General features: G+C 39.1%; 1 protein-coding gene across 4 annotated transcripts in view; it reads right to left on the bottom strand.

Annotated features, from left to right (window-relative positions):
* Nucleotides 1-7,797: 7,797 nt before the first annotated feature.
* LOC129756095 (neurobeachin-like protein 1) overlaps nucleotides 7,798-20,201 on the bottom strand; it is a 260,283-nt gene continuing 247,879 nt past the window's right edge. For all 4 annotated transcript variants that reach the window (XM_055752849.1, XM_055752851.1, XM_055752850.1 and 1 more), the window contains 3 exons: nucleotides 8,743-8,857; nucleotides 8,497-8,674; nucleotides 7,798-8,416 (listed from right to left, as the gene is read on the bottom strand). In XM_055752849.1, coding sequence (XP_055608824.1) covers nucleotides 8,254-8,416; nucleotides 8,497-8,674; nucleotides 8,743-8,857 — 456 coding nt within the window. In that variant the 3' untranslated portion in view covers nucleotides 7,798-8,253. The remainder of the gene's footprint in view (nucleotides 8,417-8,496; nucleotides 8,675-8,742; nucleotides 8,858-20,201) is intronic.

The raw sequence follows: 20,201 nt of genomic DNA, 5'->3' as shown, positions 1-20,201 counted from the left end.
CAGATGTTTTTTTTGTTAACAAAAGAAAATTCTTAGATCTCACTCTCTAACATCAAAAAAAGATACTATTCCTATCGACCAATAAAATCATCAATGCGTTCACAGATCGCGCCTCCTCTGCCCACGTTGCTCGGTCGATTTTAGAACCAAAAGACGTTATTGCTTTTGTACTAAAATGGTTGTTACGAAAAACCTGTCTGTTAGCCAAGACACATTTGAGTAACCAGATACGTGCACGGAAAATAAAAAAAAGGTAAAATTTACCTTTTTGCGAGGTGAATTTTTTCCACCCCTCATTCGAGGTAAATTTTACCTTTTTTTCATTCACCTAGCAAAAAGGTAAATTTTACCTTTTTTCAATTCACCTAGCAAAAAGGTAGATTTTACCATTTTCTCATTCACCTAGCGAAATAGTAAATAATATCGTTTTCCCATTCACTGATTTAAATTGTTTATTTGATTGGTTTCTTCAATAATAATTAATTTAAAAAAAACACAATTCATTAAAAAATTGGTATTTATTTGAAATAAATAGGGACTGTTACCTAATATTTATTTTTGAAATATATCACCGTGTTCTTTAAAAATTATTGAGGCAAGTCCTTTGTTCGCCAAGCTTGTCAGGTCCGGCTTGTCCGGGTTAATATCTAAAGGTTGACGGGAATACAACACGAAGCTCTGTGGGCCGATCTGAAACAAAAGCAAAGTATTATGAAGAGAACCAGCATAACTAAATGAAATCTAAGAAAACACTTACCATTTTGTTCCGATTTTCACATATTGTGCACGAAGCAAAACTTGTTCCTAAACGGCAAAACAGCTTAACCTCAATAAACGGATTCGTCAAATAGTTACTTTTTTTCGAGATGATTTGTACCGTTTTGTTTAGCTCAATCCAGGTCAACTTCACCTCGCTACGAGGTAAGTTTTACCTTATTTGGATTTACCTTTCTTTCTAGGTGGATTATACTTTTTTATTCAGCTCAATTCAGGTGAACTTCACCTCGCTACGAGGTGAAATTTACCTTTTTTGGATTCACATTTTTTCTCGGTGAATTGTACCTTTTTTCATTCTTCGTTTCAGGTATATTTTACCTCGCTGCGAGGTGAGTTTCACCTCGAATAGGTAGAAGTTACCTTTTTGGCTTTTTCGAGCATTCACCTTTGCTGTCTCGGTAAATTTTACCTTTTTATTATTTTCCGTGTGCATGGGCAAATGTCATGAAGCGCCAGCTGATATTCAAAGTTGGAACTAGCAAATCGTTGATTACACAGGTCAACAAAATTCCCAATGTTTTCTTCTGGAAAAAATTTTTAGATCTGTTTACGACTTATTTTAGAGCACCAATTTCAATTATGCGAGCAGTTTTTTGGAACACGCGTTGTTCTTTAAAAAGGAAAAATTCGTTAAATTAACAAAAAAATATTTATATACATTTTTGGATTAAAAAATCAATTTTCACTTTAGAGAAAACAGTTACAAAAGTTTTATTTCTGTTTTTTATGCCGTACCGTACAATATGAAAAATTTCAAATTTAAGGCAATTTTCAAAGAGACTTTGATAGCCACTTTCTGTGGTGTTTTTTTTATCTCCCTATACTTAATTTGAGATAAGATGTTTCACGCCTGGGACCATGATAAATTGAATCTGACGCCGTTCAATGGGTAAAAATTGAACGGCGTCAGGAGCGGGGATTGGTTGGATTTGAGGGTAGAGTTGAAGCAAGGTGATCAGGTTATTCATTGCCAGGAATTTTTGAGCGTCCAGGAATCCAACATAGAGTTATTTTTTTTTTTTTTTGGATGGCGACTTTTGAAAGTTGAGCTATCCTAAAGAGACTACATTAGAGATACCATACGTACTCTTTTAAGAGTGCCTACATGTACTCTTTTTCGATCGAGAAATTGGCGTACTCTTCTTTTTGTGAAATTTTACCAAATATACTCTTTTTTTTGTTGAAAGACATTTGATAATAAAATCCAACGTATTTTTTTTCATTTTATTTGCTTCATTCATTGCTTCACATCTTATGTAAAAACAATGAAAGCTTACAATACAACAAAAATGTTTTAACAGTACATTTTGAGTCGTTATAAAGTGAGCGCGATATGCGCCTTTGATTATGCAAACAGTAATCAATATGCACATAATATAGGTCATATGCTTAAATGCCTAGTACACATTTTTTTTTTTTTATGGCGTTTAAATAGCTCGGGGAGCTGACGCTGGAAATGAAAATTAGAATAGTTTGGAGAAGAAAATTCAAAGTTTAGAGAAGGCAGCGTAGAATAGTAAGCGATCTTGAGACGTTGGTTAGACCATCAAGCACTTCATTATATCCATTGAGTATGTATAAAATGCAGTTCAAGATAATAAACCAACCCCTCCCGATACCAGTTGGAGGAAGGACATGGGCGGGTTCGAGACTGGCCTCTACATACTCCCCACGCATCTATCTACATTATTTATGGCGTATTGAAAATATTAAAAATAAACAGGAAGGATCTCACCAAGTTACAGGACACCATCTTCAGCAGTTGATTTATGGTTAGATCCTTGGGCTGGCAACCATGTCATGCGAAAGCCAACGTCTGGGTCCCATGATGTTAGGGGATGGCTTGAAGGTTCGCTCAACGTCATCATTGGACCAAATGATACATGTAAAGAAAACAGAAAAAAAAGAAAAGAGAAAAAAAAGGAGTTTTAGTTCATATCATCTATCAATATCTAAGAAGAAGCCTAGCTTAAACTTATAATAAACCGAGATCAAATTAATAGTAGAAGTAAGCTACATTGTTCCTGTCATATCATAGAACCATACTATTTTATCAAAATATGGATGTGAGAGCCTGTTTTGCTTTTTGAAGCAAGCCTATTTCAAACTAATAAAAATTCTAGCTCAAATTAATAGTGATGTAAGCTACCTTATTCCTATCACAACATCACAAAATCATGCGAATTCACCAAAATATGGATATAACAGCCTATCTTACCATTTGAGCATCGCCCTACCCTACCTGCCTTACATAGTTGAATGCCTACTTTTGAATGAGATTTAAAAATTTCCAAGACTGTTTGCTTTGAACTATAATACTATCAAAACAACTCAGGAGGAAGATCCGTTTCACAAACCTTGAACCACAAAATATCATTTCCATCCAATTAGCCCCCAGTGATTGAAAAAAGCTAGATTTAAGAATAAGCCATCGTAATTCATAAACCGCAAATACACATCCACTGGAGCATTGGGGAGGAATATGGTATTTGAATATGTTAACCTACTCCTTTCTAACTTTCCAACCATTTGAATATATCTGAAGGAAAAAAAAAAAAAAAAAAATCTCCACCTTTGGATGATCTGAAAAAAAAAAAGAACATTAAGAAAAATAGAAAAGAACATTAAAATGACAATAAAATGTCAAACAATCATTTCTGATCGGACCAGATTGACCATGTGATTGAGCTTTAGTTAAAAGCCGTGGGACCGGCATCTAGGGGTTCCGTTTCACTTATGGTCGGAAGTGATCCGTTGATGCCTATAACAACGCTGAATTGTGATACTCTCACTATTCTATATTTAATGTTGTTATACGTCAAGGTATACCCATTTATATCAAAGTGATATAAATGAGCACTCAATCACGCCCACGGAAATGCCTAGTACACATTCAAATGCAAATGCAAATCGAATAGTGCAATTTTTTCATAACCTTGGCAAAATTGTGGGTATAATAAATTGGCAGTATACACGGAAAATAATAAAAAGGTAAAATTTACCGAGTTAGCAAAGGTGAACGCTCGTGAAAGCCAAAAAGGTAACTTCTACCTCTTCGAGGTGAAACTCACCTCACAGCGAGGTAAAATTTACCTGAATCGAGGTTGGAAAAAAGGTACAATTCACCGAGAAAAAAGGTGAATCCAAAAAAGGTAAATCTTACCTCGTAGCGAGGTGAAGTTTATCTGAATTGAGCTCAATAAAAAAGTATAATTCACCTAGAAAAAAAGGTAAATCCAAATAAGATAAAACTTACCTCTTAGCGAGGTGGAATTGACCTGGATTGAGCTAAACAAAACGGTACAATCATCTCGAACAAAAGAACTATTTGCCGAATCCGTTAATTGAGGTTAAGCTGTTTTGTCGTTCAGAAGGGAAGTTTTGTTTCGTGCCAATATGGAAAAATCGGAACAGAATTGTAAGTGTTTTCTTAGCTATTATTTAGTTGTGCTGGTTCTCATCATAATAATTTCTTTTTATTTCAGATCAGCCCAGCTTCGAGGTGTATTCCACGTCATCCTCCAGATATCATTCCGGAAAAGCCGGACCTGACTGGATAAGTCGCCATTATGGCGCGGAAGAACGCGAAGCCAAATTGCCACGAGCCTGGCGAAAAAAGGACTTACCTCAATATTTTTTTTAAACAAGGTGATATATTTAAAAAAATAATATAATGAATTGTCCCTATTTATTTTTAAAATAAATATAAATTTTTGAATGAATTTTGTTTTCATTTTTATTGAAGAAACCAACCAAACCAACTAGCATTTACCTTTCAAATCAGTGAATGGGAAAACGATATTATTTACTATTTTGCTAGGTGAATGCGAAAAAGGTAAAATTTACCATTTTTCTAGGTGAATTGAAAAAAGGTAAAATTTACCTTTTTGCTAGGTGAATGAAAAAAAGGTAAAATTTACCTCGAAAGAGGGGTGGAAAAAATTCACCTCGCAAAAAGGTAAATTTTACCTTTTTTTATTTTCCGTGTATGATTGAATTGAATTATCTCGGTTTTCAATTACAGTAGAACTCCGATTATCCGAAGAGTAGGGGCTACCTCAGATAACACGAAACATACACATCCTTTTCCTTCTGTTTTGCATAGCATTCGGGCGCAAAGCTCGGTAAATATATGAATCTTGTATCAATGGCTGGGATAACACGAGAGCTCAGAAAATCGGAGTTTTGATAACCGAGGTTCTACTGTAACGCTTCTCCTGACTTTTTGGTTAAATGATCTCTTTGAACTCTTTTTGGTGTTGCGGCATTGGTCTCATTGGTGTTGCATTAAGGTCTCTCAAAATGAGGACAGGTGTTGGAAGTTGGCTCACTTTATTCTCTAGTTCGTGCCTGAACTCTTGAAATGACACTTTTGCAGAGATGTATAGTGAGGCACGGAGATTTCAAAAAGTGAGTGAAGACGTATAACGATTACCTTTAGTGATGAGTTGAGGTGCGAAGTGAGAAAGGATATACAATTTTGACGGGGAGTCCGACGCCTTGAAGGCCCGGTTGATTATTGAGATGGAGATAGTAGCGTTTCAAATAGGTTTTTGGGATGATGTGTGCTAGTGCTAGAGTTTCTTGCAGGGAAAATATGATTGGGGAGTATACTGAGAGGAGATGAGTTGTAGTTCTGATAAGCGCGCTCTCAAGCCGTAGAGGTTCCATTGGATTGCAAAACTTTTTTTTTTCTATTGAGTAGGAGGGTTGACCGATTTATTGTTGCTGGGAGGGTTTTTGTTTGTAGGCAGATTTATGTTGAGGGTATTGTTGAGAGCCATTTTTTATGAAGATTTAATTGGAACGGTCTGTTGTATTACAGGGTTTGGAAGGTCCTGGTTTGTTGTTTGCTTCGGGGTGCTGTTCATTGGGGGTTGTGTTTCTTTTCGCTGGTCTATCATCCTTTGACCTTCGACATCCTTTGGTTGCGTCGGCTGCGTTTGAAAGTATTAGAATTTTGACTTGCATAGCTGGTGGTGGTGATCGTAATTTCGTTATTTGATTCCGGTTCAGATATGGCTAGTAGTTGTTGAAGTTGAGCGCTGAGTTGGGCTACTTGCTGTTCCAGCTGAAGGATTCGAAGGTCCTTCGCGTTTTCCTTTTCCGGAATAGATGTGAGACGCTGATGTATGGTAGAGGTTGACTTTTGACGGTTTCGGTATTCTTTGTTAGCGGCGCCTTGTGAGATTACCAAGTCCACACGGATCTTGACAACGTCCTGTTTCTCTTTCTGAACTGGACAGGAGCGGCTCATTGCAGCGGCAGTTTAAGCAATGCGGTTCTTTGGAGCAATCTTTGTGGGCAACGGATTCTCCACAGTTCAGACACTTTTTTGCTTCCCGTATTTCATGCAGAAGAGAGGTCTTGGGTAGTATAGGCGGGTTGGGGTACGTATGTACGAACTGTCCTATTTTTTATCAGGACCGTCGAGTTTGTAAGAAAAGATTTGCCGTCGATTTTCTTCGCAAACCGATTTTCGTGGCACCTTGGTCGGCGAAGTTCTCTTGTATTTCCTCATCAGATAGTCCAGCAGCTTTCTTGCATGAGACTACTCGCTGACATAAGTTGAGGGTTGGGTGTGGTTCGATAATAACTTTTGTCCCGTCTATCAGTTCCGTGAGCTTCTCCAATCGGTTGGCTTGGTCGGTGCTCCTATTCTTGAGCAGATAAGCTTCGCCGTTATTGATGAGATTGGCTCCATCAATCCGTCCGACAGCTCGCTGTTTGTTTGTTTTTGTTTTTTCTGGGATTTTAACTAAGCAGTGTTAGCAACTATTCACTGGGTTTGGACTGCTTCTCTACACGGTCTTTTGGGAACTACCTATGTACTATCGTAACGAATAATCTAAGCTCTGTTGGAGAAATGCGCTCAATAATACTGGGACAGCATTCGCCGTACTTCCTCGAAAAGATACGATGTAATTTGAGTGATTTATCAAGACGTTGATTTTCATCACCTATATAATGTTAGGGCAGATTCTATGCGAAGTTTCTGTAAATTATGTTATTTTTAACTAAATTTAGAATAATATCATATTTAAAATCAGCGATTGAATATTTAATAACTGAAGTTCATGCAAATCTTGATGTTTTGTCTACTTACACCCGAATCAACGGGCATTTTAAGGATACGTTACAATATTTCGGACCAACTACTCATATCTCGTTTTTCGCTTGACGCGTGGCGCTTTACTGGGAAGCATAACTCAAATGTGATACATTTTATATAGAAACTCCATTGTACAAAATTGTAAACAACGCTTTCGTTAACTCAAAGACATTAAATTTGTAGAATTTGGCCCAGTGGTTTCTAAGAGCGAGAACGCCAAATTTAGGTGTTTTCGGGCTTAGATTTCTCAACGGTCCTTAATGTATTAAGTAACTAATGATTGTGGGTGGATTGTACCAAAAATTTGCTAAGCACGGATCAACTATTATGGCATATTAGCATCGGTGGTAATCAAACTATCGACCGTAATGATTCGCAACCAAACCCCGGTTGTATCAAACGCGATAATAATAAACTGAGAAGGCGATAGATCCTTTCTGAGTTTGAGGGAGCTTTTCTAATGATCATATACCATATTTACCACTGCAAGTTTCCGCTAGTAGAGGGAACCACGCTTGACCTGTTTGCATAATCAAGTTTAAAAATCTCGAAAAAATGCTGATAGCGTTCGGTTCGGTCTGGTCGAATCCTTTTAATGTGTGGTGGTAGATTCAACCCTATCTGTATCTACCACTTCATAGAGTCGGCCCTTGCTGAACAAAAATTTGGCATAATGTTCTACTCGCTCACTTTCACCATCTTTCATTTTTTTCTAAGTTTCGATCCGTCTATAAAATATCATAATCATGAAATGTTTTTTACTAAACAGGACATTACTTTTCACCGATAAGGCCGATAAATTAATTTAACAAGAAGTAAATTCTTTTTATTTCTTTAGGAAAGTTTTAAGATTTTTTCTTTTAAATGGGATAATGTTCGGATTGATTTTCAATTCAACTATACATGCCTTCAAAGATATTTAGAACAATGTTTTTTATTGTATTGTTAAATATGTTTTGTTTCATAATATACGTCCATAAAATAACAACATAGTTTAGTGATAACAATATTATTCCATGTTTGAAAACACGACTAACGTTTCGAAACACTCTGCATGCAACTACTCTGGAATTCGAAAACTCATAGATTTCAGTCGGATATCTACCAATACTTCTTCTGTTTGTGGAGGCTCACAATGGTTATTTTGAAACTATCGATACTTTTGTTACTTAAGTCGAACAAAATGTGTAATCTCTGACCGTTGCATAATCGTTGAAGGTGAATAAAAAGTGTTTTAAGAATAATCGAAATACTGATATTCTCCGGGAGAGAGGGAGAGAGACAAACAGGACACACGACGGTTCTACCACAAGCAATAATTGACTGATTGGAATGATGTATTTCGAGAGCGTGATCCGGAACAACTATACCGTGAGTACGGTATGCTTTTTGTAGGCTATCGGCTGCATTATACCAACAACTCCCAGACTTCCGTCGCGTAACGGGGCCAGTAGATGGGTACTGCCTCCGGTCGACACAATCGTCTGCACCGGAATGTGCAGAGGAATGTCGAATATGGGTTTCAAACTAGGAAAAAACATAGATAATTGTAAAAATTTAGATACTTAAAACAAGCAAGGTTTGAGACTTGAGGATTAGATTCTTACCCGTAGAGTCGACTCATCGTGACATCCCCAGCATCATCGGATACGACTAGATAGTCTGTGGCCGTGGTGAGCCCGGTTACCCGGCCGGATACGTATTTGGAACCCAGATTGACACCGTTGATACTGAAAACATGCACGGAGTGGGAGGTGTCATCTAGGGCGGAGAACGCTATGTGACCTAAAGCGAAATTAAAAAAAAAATGGTTATTAAATGTTTCAAAACCGCGAAAGCATCTAAAATCGTACCTTGATAAGAGAGTGTTACAAACGATATCTCTATACTGGATCCGGTACAGCCTAGAGGGTTTATTGTCCTGACGAATTGTCCTTCTTTTATTGTGTAAACATTGACGGTGCCATCCTAAAAAAAAAGACCGAAAATTAACGAATGTGATGATTTTAATTGAGGTGTTCGCCCGGAGGTTTAAATATCATATCTTTGAAAGTTTGGTTTATTGGTGTTCTATTTGAGAACAATGAGTTTTGTTTGGATCCCCTTTCAAGTCAAATGGAAATTATTCATCATCATCCCACACATAACCTAAAGCTGGCAGGAGATCAAGGAGCTGAAGCGGCTGCTTCGTTCCCAGTAAATCAGTGGTTAAAGGTCTCATGAACATTGAACCCTCGTTGTTTGCTACCGGAGACGACCCACACGTATTTATTCAAAACGCCCCTCTTCAGATGAATCCTTCCTGAGAGGCACAATCCATTTGCTGCGGGGAATGTATATCTCTCAAGAGTTCTTTGCTTCCTGATGACTGAAGAGACCGAGTTACCCGATCAGAAGAGAAAAACTAAATTATATCAAGATGAGATATTTTGATATTCATTTTTTTCCTATCTGGATGAGTTATAATTTAGTACTCGTAGGATGTTAAAATATCTCAAATTATATCAAAAAGTTCATGCAACCATAATTAATTCATATTAGCCGTTGTTATAATTTAAACAAAATTATAACTCATCCAGATAGGATATATAAACTAAAAATCTTATAGGACTTGTGTGCAAAAAAAAGATGGCGATAAGAGATGAGACTCGAACTCACCATTTTTCCAATGCTATCCATCCCACCAGCTGTGTGTCCTTGCTTACTACTCTAACTGCGCTTCCCCAGTAAGCGCGTCCTCTCAAAAATCGACAGTGCATGCAAAAAACTGAGAGTTAAGTCACCGAACTTAGAATAAAACGGTTAATTTCGGCGACACTCCAAGAACGCAAAAATTCGCATTCGGTTTGTCCTGCCAAGATACCTAGAGGCAACGAATACGAATGCGTACATCCCAAGTAACACAGATTATGACAACTAGCATTGGGAAGTTTTATCATGGTTTAATTATGGCATTTTTTTGTGCAGCTCGTTTTATGGCGGTTATATTATGGTCATGCAGAATGCTTATAATTTTTTTTCGACCATATGTTTTCAGATGGTTTTGAAAACGCTAATAAAACTTTTATTAAACATGCTGTTTTAGTTATTTTGAAAGAGTTGTGAATGCTTTTTTTAAACTATAATAAAACACAAACCCAGAAGTTTGCTCCAAGCTTTCTTTTGGATGTTCTATAATAGCACTCAGTGCATGATTATTAAACCCCCATAAAACTTAGTGACAGTTCTCGATCAAGATGTCAAAACAGGACACGCTCAGATTAGATAGCACATATTTGAATTGGAACTCCCATTTTTACACATTTTTGGTAAGTTATGCGTGTTGGTTTTGAGTTAAAATTAAAAAATACATCTTTGAAAACTTGAAATCACGGAAAGTGGTATGAATATCTTCACAATATGAGTATTGAGTGAAAGGGCCCAAATAGTAGGGAAAAAAAATTGTTGCTTGACGCCATCATTAATTCTAGATGGCGGCTTCCGCTTTTATTTTCAAAGCTGTAAATTACTGAAAATATCGTGAAACCTTCACAATATGGTTATTAGGTAAAAGTAATAAGAGAGTAGAATAAGAGTAGAAGTCAAATTTCGTTGCCCGTCGCCATCTTAAATCCAAAATGGCGGCTACCACTCATCTTGAAAATACTGTAAATGACTGAAAATCGCATTAAACCTATATTATAGGGGTATAAGTTGAAAGAAATCAACCGGTAGAAGTTGAATTTCGCTATCTGACGCCATCTTGAAATCCAAGATGGCGGCTTCCGCTAAACTTTAAAATGTAGTAAATGACTTAAAATGACATGAAACCCAGGTGGTAGTGGGTGGAAGGGCTTAACGAGTAGAAGTCGAATATTGCTATCTTACGCCATCTTGAAATCCAAGATGGCAGCTTTCTATAAACTTCAAAAATGCTCTAAATCATTGAATATCGCATGAAACCTCCAAAATATGGGTGTTTGTCAATTGGGATAAGCTTTAAAAAGTTTATTTTTGCATTCTGACGCTATCTTGAAATCCAAGATGGTGGCTTCAGCTGAACTTAAAAATACTGTAAATGAATGAAAATAGCATGAAACTCCCAAATATATTGTATTGGGTGCTAAGGCTAAATGATAGAAGTCAAATATCTGTTTTCGCGTTTCTCTGAAAATCTGAAAGTGACTGAAAATCCCACAAAAACCACCACAATACAGACCCCGTTCATTTTTGGCAACATTCGATTTTGGAAACATCGAATTTGGCACATGTGCCTGAATCAGACGGTTAACAGAAACAACATAACCTTATAATTTTCGCAAGAATAAGACCAATACAATTTAAACATAATAGCATGATAGGAATAATAGAATTACATAAATGTAAAAAAAACAAAAACTGTGAACAAAACAAGAAAAGTGCTAATTGCATTAGAAACATAATGAAAAAATAATAAAAGTGATTTAAAATGATTCAATACCCGTATAGTGGTGGTTTAATGCGACTTTTTGTCAGCATTAAGCATTAAAAGTTGAGCGGATGCCGCCATCTTGGATTTCAAGATGGCGTATGATGGCGAAATTCAACTTCTACTTGTTTAGCCCTTTCACTCGATACCCATTTTGTTGGGGTTTCGTGCGATTTCAAGTCATTTACACCATTTTAAAGTTCAGCGGAAGCCGCCATCTTGGATTTCAAGATGGCGTCAGACAACGAAATTTGACTTCAACTCATGATTTATTCCACGGGTCATTCAAAACCAATCCCTTTTCATTCAAAAAGTCTGTCCTCATTTACTGTACTAATGATTAACAACTCAGAAATGAGGAACTCAACCTTAGCGTGTAATCGGTTGGCTTGCGAGAGAAACGTCAAATCGTAGCTTTTTTTGGGGCCATCAACCATAATAAAACTATGAATTGACTCACTCCATGTTGGTTGCAAAATCGAAGGGCACAAAATGACGCCATGTTGATGGATTCACAATGCAAGCATTGGAAAATTTTTTTTCAGGCCTTTTTCCATCAATTCCATCATGATTGACCATCAGATTTGACGAGGCGCATTTATTATAAGATACTATTTCATATACATTTTACCTAAAATCTTGACTGGCAGTAGAAAAGAAGCCCAATATATGGTTAAAACATTGGTTTTTTAGCTAATAATTTTACCAGATCATATCTGAATAATGCAATCATCATTCATCAACCATTATGGTTGTTGGAAAAAATAAAAAAAAAACTCCGAGAACTGACAGAACCAAAAAAAAAAAAATTTCTAACATGTTTTATAATAGCTTTTTAAAAGCTTTGGTGACCAACATTGATGACCAACAATTATATGTCTTGATGACGTTTCTAGGGTAGGGCCAAATAGCCTGATTTTGGCTTTATTAGAGTCCAGGTGATGTTATAGAATGCGCTTTAGCTTTTTATGAAGATTAATGCGATAGTCCAAACGATATTTTGCTGACCATAATAAAGCTAAAATTGTTACTTGGGATGCGAAATTAGTTTGAATCGTACTTTCGTACGGTGTGGTCGCATTTATCTCCGTGTTTTTTATATGCGTGCTTTCAATCGTAGCAGTCGACTTCGCAGGCAGGCAAACACGCGTCTCGAAGAGAAACATACAAACACGATTCGGATTGTTTTCGTGTGTTTCTCTGGAAGGCGTGTCTTAGATTATTTCGTGTCACTCACCCAAGGCACGCATATGGTGTGTTCCTCTCTGCCGATTAGATGATGCAAAATCGCAGGAGAGATCGATACGATCCCTCTGTCGATTTGAGTTACCTCTCTGCCGATTCATGTTTACTGGGTCATAGAAGCTGGGTGTTTATTTTCGTACTGATCCTGCATAGCTCGATCCCGGCTGCTTGTTTAGGGCCAGCGAAAAGACAGGCTGCCTTTTGGGTTCCATAGAATTGGCCAATGGGAATTCATATAAGTGTACCTGATGTATTGGAATTTTGAAGGATCGGCCCGATCGGGATCGGACTATTGGAATTCTCAAAGGGTAGCGTGCGCACGGGAATCTGGCAGCCGTTTGTGTGGATCAAACTGGACAATGGGAATTTCTATACGTTTACTTGAAGAATTGGAATCGGACTATTGGAATTTTAAAAGGAATGCGTGCGCATCCCAAGTAACCATAAGCACTAAAGCTTTGCATTTTGTTAGCTTTACACCAGCATTCAAGTGCTAAATTACAATATTAGTGTTTTCGTTTATTAGCAGTGGCAACCTAGTTATCCACGAGTTTTGCCCTAATTGCTGTTTTTGTGATCGTTTAATAACTCAGAAGTCCACCACAATTGCCCGAGGTTTTAACCTCAAGCAGGCGGTTGCAACCCGTAGAAGTTGACAGTGTTGGGGGCAAGCACAAGGTTGACTATAGCAACCGTATATTTGCGTCGTCTCGGGTGACGATTCTGTTTGTTTATTCAGAGAAAGTTTTGCCCCGCGCCAGTGGAGAAAAACGAAAACGGCATATATCAGCACATCAAGTGCAATTTTGCTCTACAACAGCCCTTCGAGTGCTATGCTGCATCATATTAGATTTATACCACTCTTTTAAAATGCAACTAGCATTTTATCAGCTTTGCACAATGCTTTTGAAATGCAACATAGCTCTAAATCAGAAGTAAAAATGCTTTAATTTCTAAGCATTAAATTGGCATCACACAAGCTTGCTTTAATGCTTTTTTGCTCAATTTAAGCACTACAGTGGCATGAGGCCAAAGCACATTAGCATTGATTGATACTGAATTTATACAAATTTAAGGCACCGGTTGCTAGAAATTTGATTCAAATAGAGCTTTTTTTTCAAAGATTTAGCGCGGACCTGATAGGTTCACAAGCAGAGTCAATGTCAAATGTCATGAGTTCGATTCCAGGTCATCTTCACCCGAAAAATAAAAAAAAAAAACATGTAAAAAATGTAACCCAAGAGATCCCCTCAATATGCATAAGCGAAAATCCACATAAGCAAAATTTCATTATCATGGCAAAAAAATGGAGCCAAACAAAAATCGAATTTTTTTTTCACCCGAATGGTTTGTACCTCATTTGAACGCCATTTGCATTTTCCCAGCATTTTGCCCGCCAACGCTATAGCATCAACTTAGCACAGCACAGTGCTTTTATAGGGTTATACCAGTTTCTGCACTAAAGCCGCAGTTAATTTCGCCAAACTTGGCTCACATGGCTAATATGATGCGCAGAATCAAGCTCTATAGCTGACGTTTGAGCGGAATTGGTGCTAGTTTTTAGTGCTTATGGTTACTTGGGATGGGCAGGCAGTCGACTTCGAGTGTCGTTCAGATGAATGGAATACATTGAAAGTTTACCAGATGCATTGAAATTAGAAAGAATTGGTATAGGATTATCGGGATTTAAGAAGAAATAGACCCATTCCAGCGTGACGTCACAACGTTTGCAAAAAAATTTTTTGGTACATTGTATGTAAGTTTTACAGGTCATATCGCACATTGGTAAAAATTGTACATTATAAGGTCAAAATTTAATTCTCTACAATTTGAAACCAAAAGTTTTTGTATAGAATGAAAAGTTAACAAAATATAAGCAAAAGGAATCGTGACGTCACAACGCGCCTCTTTTTCCACTTTTCAGTTTTTTTTACAACGCCGCATTTTTCTGCTCTTCTATTTGATCAAATTTTATGAAAATTTCAGAGAAGTATCGATTCATTACAACCAACATATCGCTGTTTTTGATTTTTTCAAATTTAGATTTCAATTTATTTTAGAGCGATTCAGTTTCGTGACGTCACAACGCACCATTTTTTTAAGCAGGGTTTTGCAAAGCGTTGTGACGTCACGAAATTTTATGGTTAGCTACATGAAATAAATCAAAGTATAATCTTAAAATGAATGCTTAATTTACTTAAAATGCTTAAAAACTTTATAAATAATGTGATTTGGTGATGACATTGATCAATTTATTCCCAAAAATTAAAAAGAATTAAACCTCAAAGGCCCATATAAGCAGATAAAGTTTGCAACACTGCTCACATCAATTTTATTCGAAGTTTTTTTGTGCGATCATGTGAATATTATTTAGGACAAAACTAAAACTAGGAAATATTTATTTGTAAATGCGTTGAAATGTGTTTCTGAATCTTTTTAATCTTTAATTGCAAAGGAAAGGAAAAATAAATGATAATTTCAAAGCCTTCGATTTTTTCAAAGAAAGTTCATCGACACTAGAGTGCCTAAATCAGCCATCTAATGAAAATCTTATAAGTTGCAAGTTTAAATAGATCCTAGGCCTAACATAAAGTCCAGTGCTAAATTTGGGGATTTTCCCACGGAAATAGAGGGCACAATGAGCCTAAAATTTGTATGGAATTATGAGAAATTGGATTTTGAAGGACATGAAAACCAAGTTATGCACCAATTTCTGAAGTCCCTATCGGCTGATTTGTTTTAATTATAGTCATTCACAAAACTTTCATTATGACGAATAGTTTATCTCAAGATCCCATTGCGACACTGGTTAAGTTAAAAAGGTTTTTGAGTTTCAAAAATTAACTTCTGATGGGTCAAATACAAAAAATACCTGAAGGATCGTTAATCGACGCTAATTTTGAACGTTATAGCTGTTTTATGATAACTCTAATCGAAACGCCTCCCCAGATGAAATATTGTCATAATCAAAGCTTTGAAATACTCAAATTAATAGAAAATTGGTTGATAAAGACCAAAATTATTGACGGAAACGGGTTTTTTTTCATCATGCCGAACAAAATACGTCCTCGGTGGTCGAGTGGTTAGCGTGGTGTGACGGTAATCGCTGGTCCACTGATGGCATGGGTTCGATTCCCATCTCGGTACTGGGTGTTTAAATGTTAATCTTAAGTTGTCCACGTCATTTATTCAGTCTGTAATGCCTAAATCGGCTAAGACGGTGTATGTCTTATAAAAAAAAATCTACATAATTCCATACAAACTTCAGGTGCGTTGCGCAACCCCTTCCCTTAGAATAATCTGACCCAAATTTTGCAAGAGACCTTGTACATAGTTGAATTTATTTAATTTTGTAATTCAGTTCAAAGTCTCTTTTGTGAAATTTTATGTGAACACGGGGTTCGTTTTGGATTTTCTAGTGACATTCTATGAGGTGGAAATTTCAATAAGGGCAGTTTTTTAATAAATAATTTTATAAATTTTATTAAATAATTTTCTATGCAAATCTTATAAATTTTTTAATAAAAAAAAGTGAATCTACTAAGTTTACCATGATCAAAAATTTTTGAATCTCATTACATTTATTTCATGGAACTTATTTTGTTTGAACATTGGAGAGGGTGGACTGTATCACGGTGGGTGGCAAGAAAAACAACCACTGGCTGCCCGCTCCTCTTGTGGGATTGGGCCTCACTTGACAACCCCTGTGGTTGCCAAACCAGTGGAGGCAGGTCGGTAGACAGGCTGCCTGGAATGCCAAACTAATCGGTGGTTGCCACAGTAAACAAACTCTTTCGTAGTGGCTCTGAAAAGAGCCCTTTGGGGTGTGGCAACAGAGAACCGGAAGCAAGGAACTGGAGCAGCGAGCACGAAGAAAAACACTTTCACTAGCACTTCATATTTCTCTATTTACTGTATTTATACATTCATTCATTTACACTCGAAATTTCTCGAACCCTCTGGATGAGCGAACACCGTTTTGCTCTCGCGATGCTATCGGCTCCGTCCGAGCACGACGACGATGATGTGAGCAGCTATTTTCCTGGTGGCTGCTTTTTGCTCTCCGGCTGGTTCTCTCTCGCTGCTCTCTCTCGGGATGCTCTCGTGTTGGCGGTTGAAAATTAACTGAACTTGCGCGACCGACGGGACCGCGCTTTTTATAATCTAGGCTCCTCGCGCGCTGCTCGCTGATTGGCTGATGTTGTTACTCCCCGCTCTCTTTCTTCTCGTCGCGTCTTTACTTCAGACCGCTCTGCGGACTGAACATTCTCCCCGCCAGAAAGTTCGCTCTGTATGACATGTTGTTCGAGGTTGTCTATTATTGGTAATGGTGCTAATTTGTGAATGGGCCTCTTGTAGGTTCCAGATTTTGGTTTAACGTCCACAACTCTTTCCAAGCCGTCTACTCCAGGGTACACTGTCACAACCCGACCTTACTTCCAATGCTGGAGAGGAACGTTTTCTTTTATCTGAACGACAATAAACTCAGGTTTTACTTTCACTCGTTTCTGCGTCCATTTTCTTCGAATTTTAACTTCCATCAAATACTGTTTCGACCGCTTGCTCCAAAAATGCTCTCGAAGCTGTTGAACATGCCAGCGAGACAAACGGTTAGCTGGAATTTTCTGGTACGTTTGCTCTGGTACTGCACAAAGGGGACGTCCTATCATGATCGGTGCAGGAGTGAGGGCTTCGGGATCATGAAGATTGTTGTATTCTTGGATTTCTGGACGATGGATGGCTAGGAAATGTCGCTCACACTCATCAACTTTGGTGGACAGAACTTTCTCAGGGGTAGTGCTCTCAACTTCCCAATACCTTTGATCAAGCTTCTCAACAGGATCTGAACTAACGGTAAATGAACGCAAGACTGCTCCAGTTTGAAGACCCTCACAGTAATTTCCTCCTACCAGCCAACCAAAATGAGAATCGTGCAATGCGGGAAGATTGTCGGATAACTTCAAATAGCCTGGTTTGAGAATGTCATAAAAATGATCCATTCCAATAAGCATATCAATCGTACTCATCTGATGGAAGGAAGGATCTGCGAGTTGGATGCCCAAAGGTATTTCCCAAGATTCGATATTAGTTGTGGACGAAGGAAGTAAACCAGTAATTTTTGGCGACACAAGGCAGGATAGCGACAACGTAAAGCTATTGTATCTGGAGTTGACTTGGACGGTACCCATTTTCTTAATTGTGGACTTAGCACTACCAATACCAGTAACAGAAACACTCACCTCAGTTGTTGGGATCCTCAGAGCGTCGGCCAATGACTGCGTGATGAAACTCGCTTGCGATCCGCAGTCTAAAAGTGCCCTGCACGGATGCGGCTGCTGATCCTTATCCATCACGTTGATCAGTGCGGTGAACAGGAACACTTGATGCGTCGACTTCGTTGGCACGTGGGAATGGGCGGCATTTGGGGACGCACCGTTAGTCGATGGCCTGCTTGCTGAAACCGGAACCTGGATCTGTGATGTTCGCGTCGACACAGGGAACGCTGGATGTCTCATTTCCTCCTGGTGCAGCAATGAGTGATGTCTCCTTTGGCATTGAAAACAGGTCTTAGGAGAAGAACAAACACCCACTCGATGTCTACGTCTGAGGCAGTTGAAGCAGAGGTTCTTCTCCTTCACCTTACTTATCCTTTGGCTGACCGACATTTCGTTGAACTGGGGACACTCGAAGTTAAGGTGATCTTTGCCGCAGAAGTCACAGTGCGGCTGCTTTCGGGCTTGGGAAGAGAGCGTGTTGATTCTCGAATGCCTTGGTGGGTAGAACTTGGATGATTGGTGATACTTGTGCTGACTATCATCAGTAGACGTTTGGCATCTTTCCAGGACAGACACCCTCTCCTTGAGAAAGCGAATGGTGTCCTCGTACGTTGGCAGCTCACCTTTTCTGATGGTCGACTCCCACAGCTTCTTTGTCTCGTCATCCAAAGCACGAGACATCAGGAACACCACCATGTACTCGGCTACATCGGCGAAACCATGGCCCAGGAACTTCAGGTTGTCAACATGTCCATCGAATGTCTCCACCAGGGCCCTCAACTCGCTGAACGATTCGTTGCCTAGCTTCTTCACACCTAGCAGGCCTGCCAGATGCCGGTCAACCATCCTTCGTTGGTCGGAGTATCGTTCGTCCAAAAGTTGCCAAGCTCGACCGTAATTGCCGTCGGTGATAGTTTTGGCATCTATCAACCCGGCGGCGTCTCCAACAAGGGCCTTCTCTAGGTGGTACAGCTTGATGCGGTCTGGTTCGTTGGTTCTGTCGACCACATCCCGGAACATAACCTTAAATTTCTCCCATTGTTCATACCTCCCGTCGAACGTCGGTATGGCTCTGGGTAGGGAAGGTTGGATGATCATGGGAGGCTGACTGCTGATGGGCTGCGGCTGCGACTGTAGAGCTGGCGATAATTTTTCGAGCCAACTCTCGACCACCATGGACACTTCTTCGTAAAGGTCCATAAAGGCGAAGTAAACGTCCTCCTGTTTGTCACGCTCGGCTGGTGAAGATTGGGCGATGATATCGTTGTGATGTTTGTTGAACTCCGCTTTGGAACATTCGATGCTTCGTTGGTAGACTTTAAGCTGGGCTGAGGTTAGTTCAACATGTTCCTCTTCCGCTTGGATCAGGATGCCTTGCACTCTCCTGACATTTCGTTGCTCCTTTTCCCGGTTGTACTTCAGTACTTCCAGGTTGTCGTCTTCTCTCGCTGAATCCGGGCTATTTTTTACCGGAGTTCTTTTTGGTGGCATTTTGGATCACCTTTTGATTTTCACTTCACTGATAGTCCTTTGATTTTATTTTTATCTCACTTGAATCTTTCACTAACTTTCAGTCTTATAGTTCTTTGTCAAATTTCACTTTTTTCTTTGCAATTTTCACACATTTTTCTCCGTGCTCCGCTAACAGCACCTTGCTTCCCGATTCACTCAGGTGACGGACGTATTCCGTCGGTAGGAACTCGTTCCTTCATCCGGTTCGAAGGACCATATGTTGCGTGTGGACTGTATGCTTGGTGTGAGCGCTTGGCAAAACTACCACTGGTGTGGCACATTTGTCCGCCCCCCTCGTGGGATTGGACCTCAAAGGGACAACCACACATGATTGTCCCACCAGTGGAGGCAGGTTGTCAGAACGCTGCCTGGGGGCCAAGGCTCGGGGGGATCTCGGTCGCCTAGTTGACTGAGATCCAAAACTCTTTCGAAGTAGGCTCTGAAAAGAGCCGATTGGTTGTGGAATCGGAGCGAGAGCAGGAGCGAAGCAAATGAGAACTCGATTTACTGCTGGCGTTGATACATTTATTTTCTCTTGAAGACTATTTACATTAGACACTTTTCACTTGTTTTTCCTTGTACACGACGAGCAACGTCTGCTGCTGCACTCTTCAGGTGGCCTTGATGCAGCCCACTGCTGGCTGGCTCTCTTCTTGAGCCGCTCTCGATTCTCCCGGGATGATGTTGCTCGCTCGACGGTTGGATCAAAACTCACCCGACTGGAGCGCGACCGCTTGTTTTTATAGCGCTCGCTACTCGGGCGTCGCGCATCGGATTTTCTCCCCTCTCGCTGTTTCTCCGGTTCTTCAGTCCGCTGGGTGGACTGAACATA

This window comes from Uranotaenia lowii, chromosome 3 (assembly GCF_029784155.1).
Source record: "Uranotaenia lowii strain MFRU-FL chromosome 3, ASM2978415v1, whole genome shotgun sequence".
Lineage (NCBI taxonomy): Eukaryota > Metazoa > Arthropoda > Insecta > Diptera > Culicidae > Uranotaenia > Uranotaenia lowii.
The sequence above is the reverse complement of the archived record's forward strand: the minus strand, read 5'-3'. Positions and strand labels throughout refer to the sequence as shown.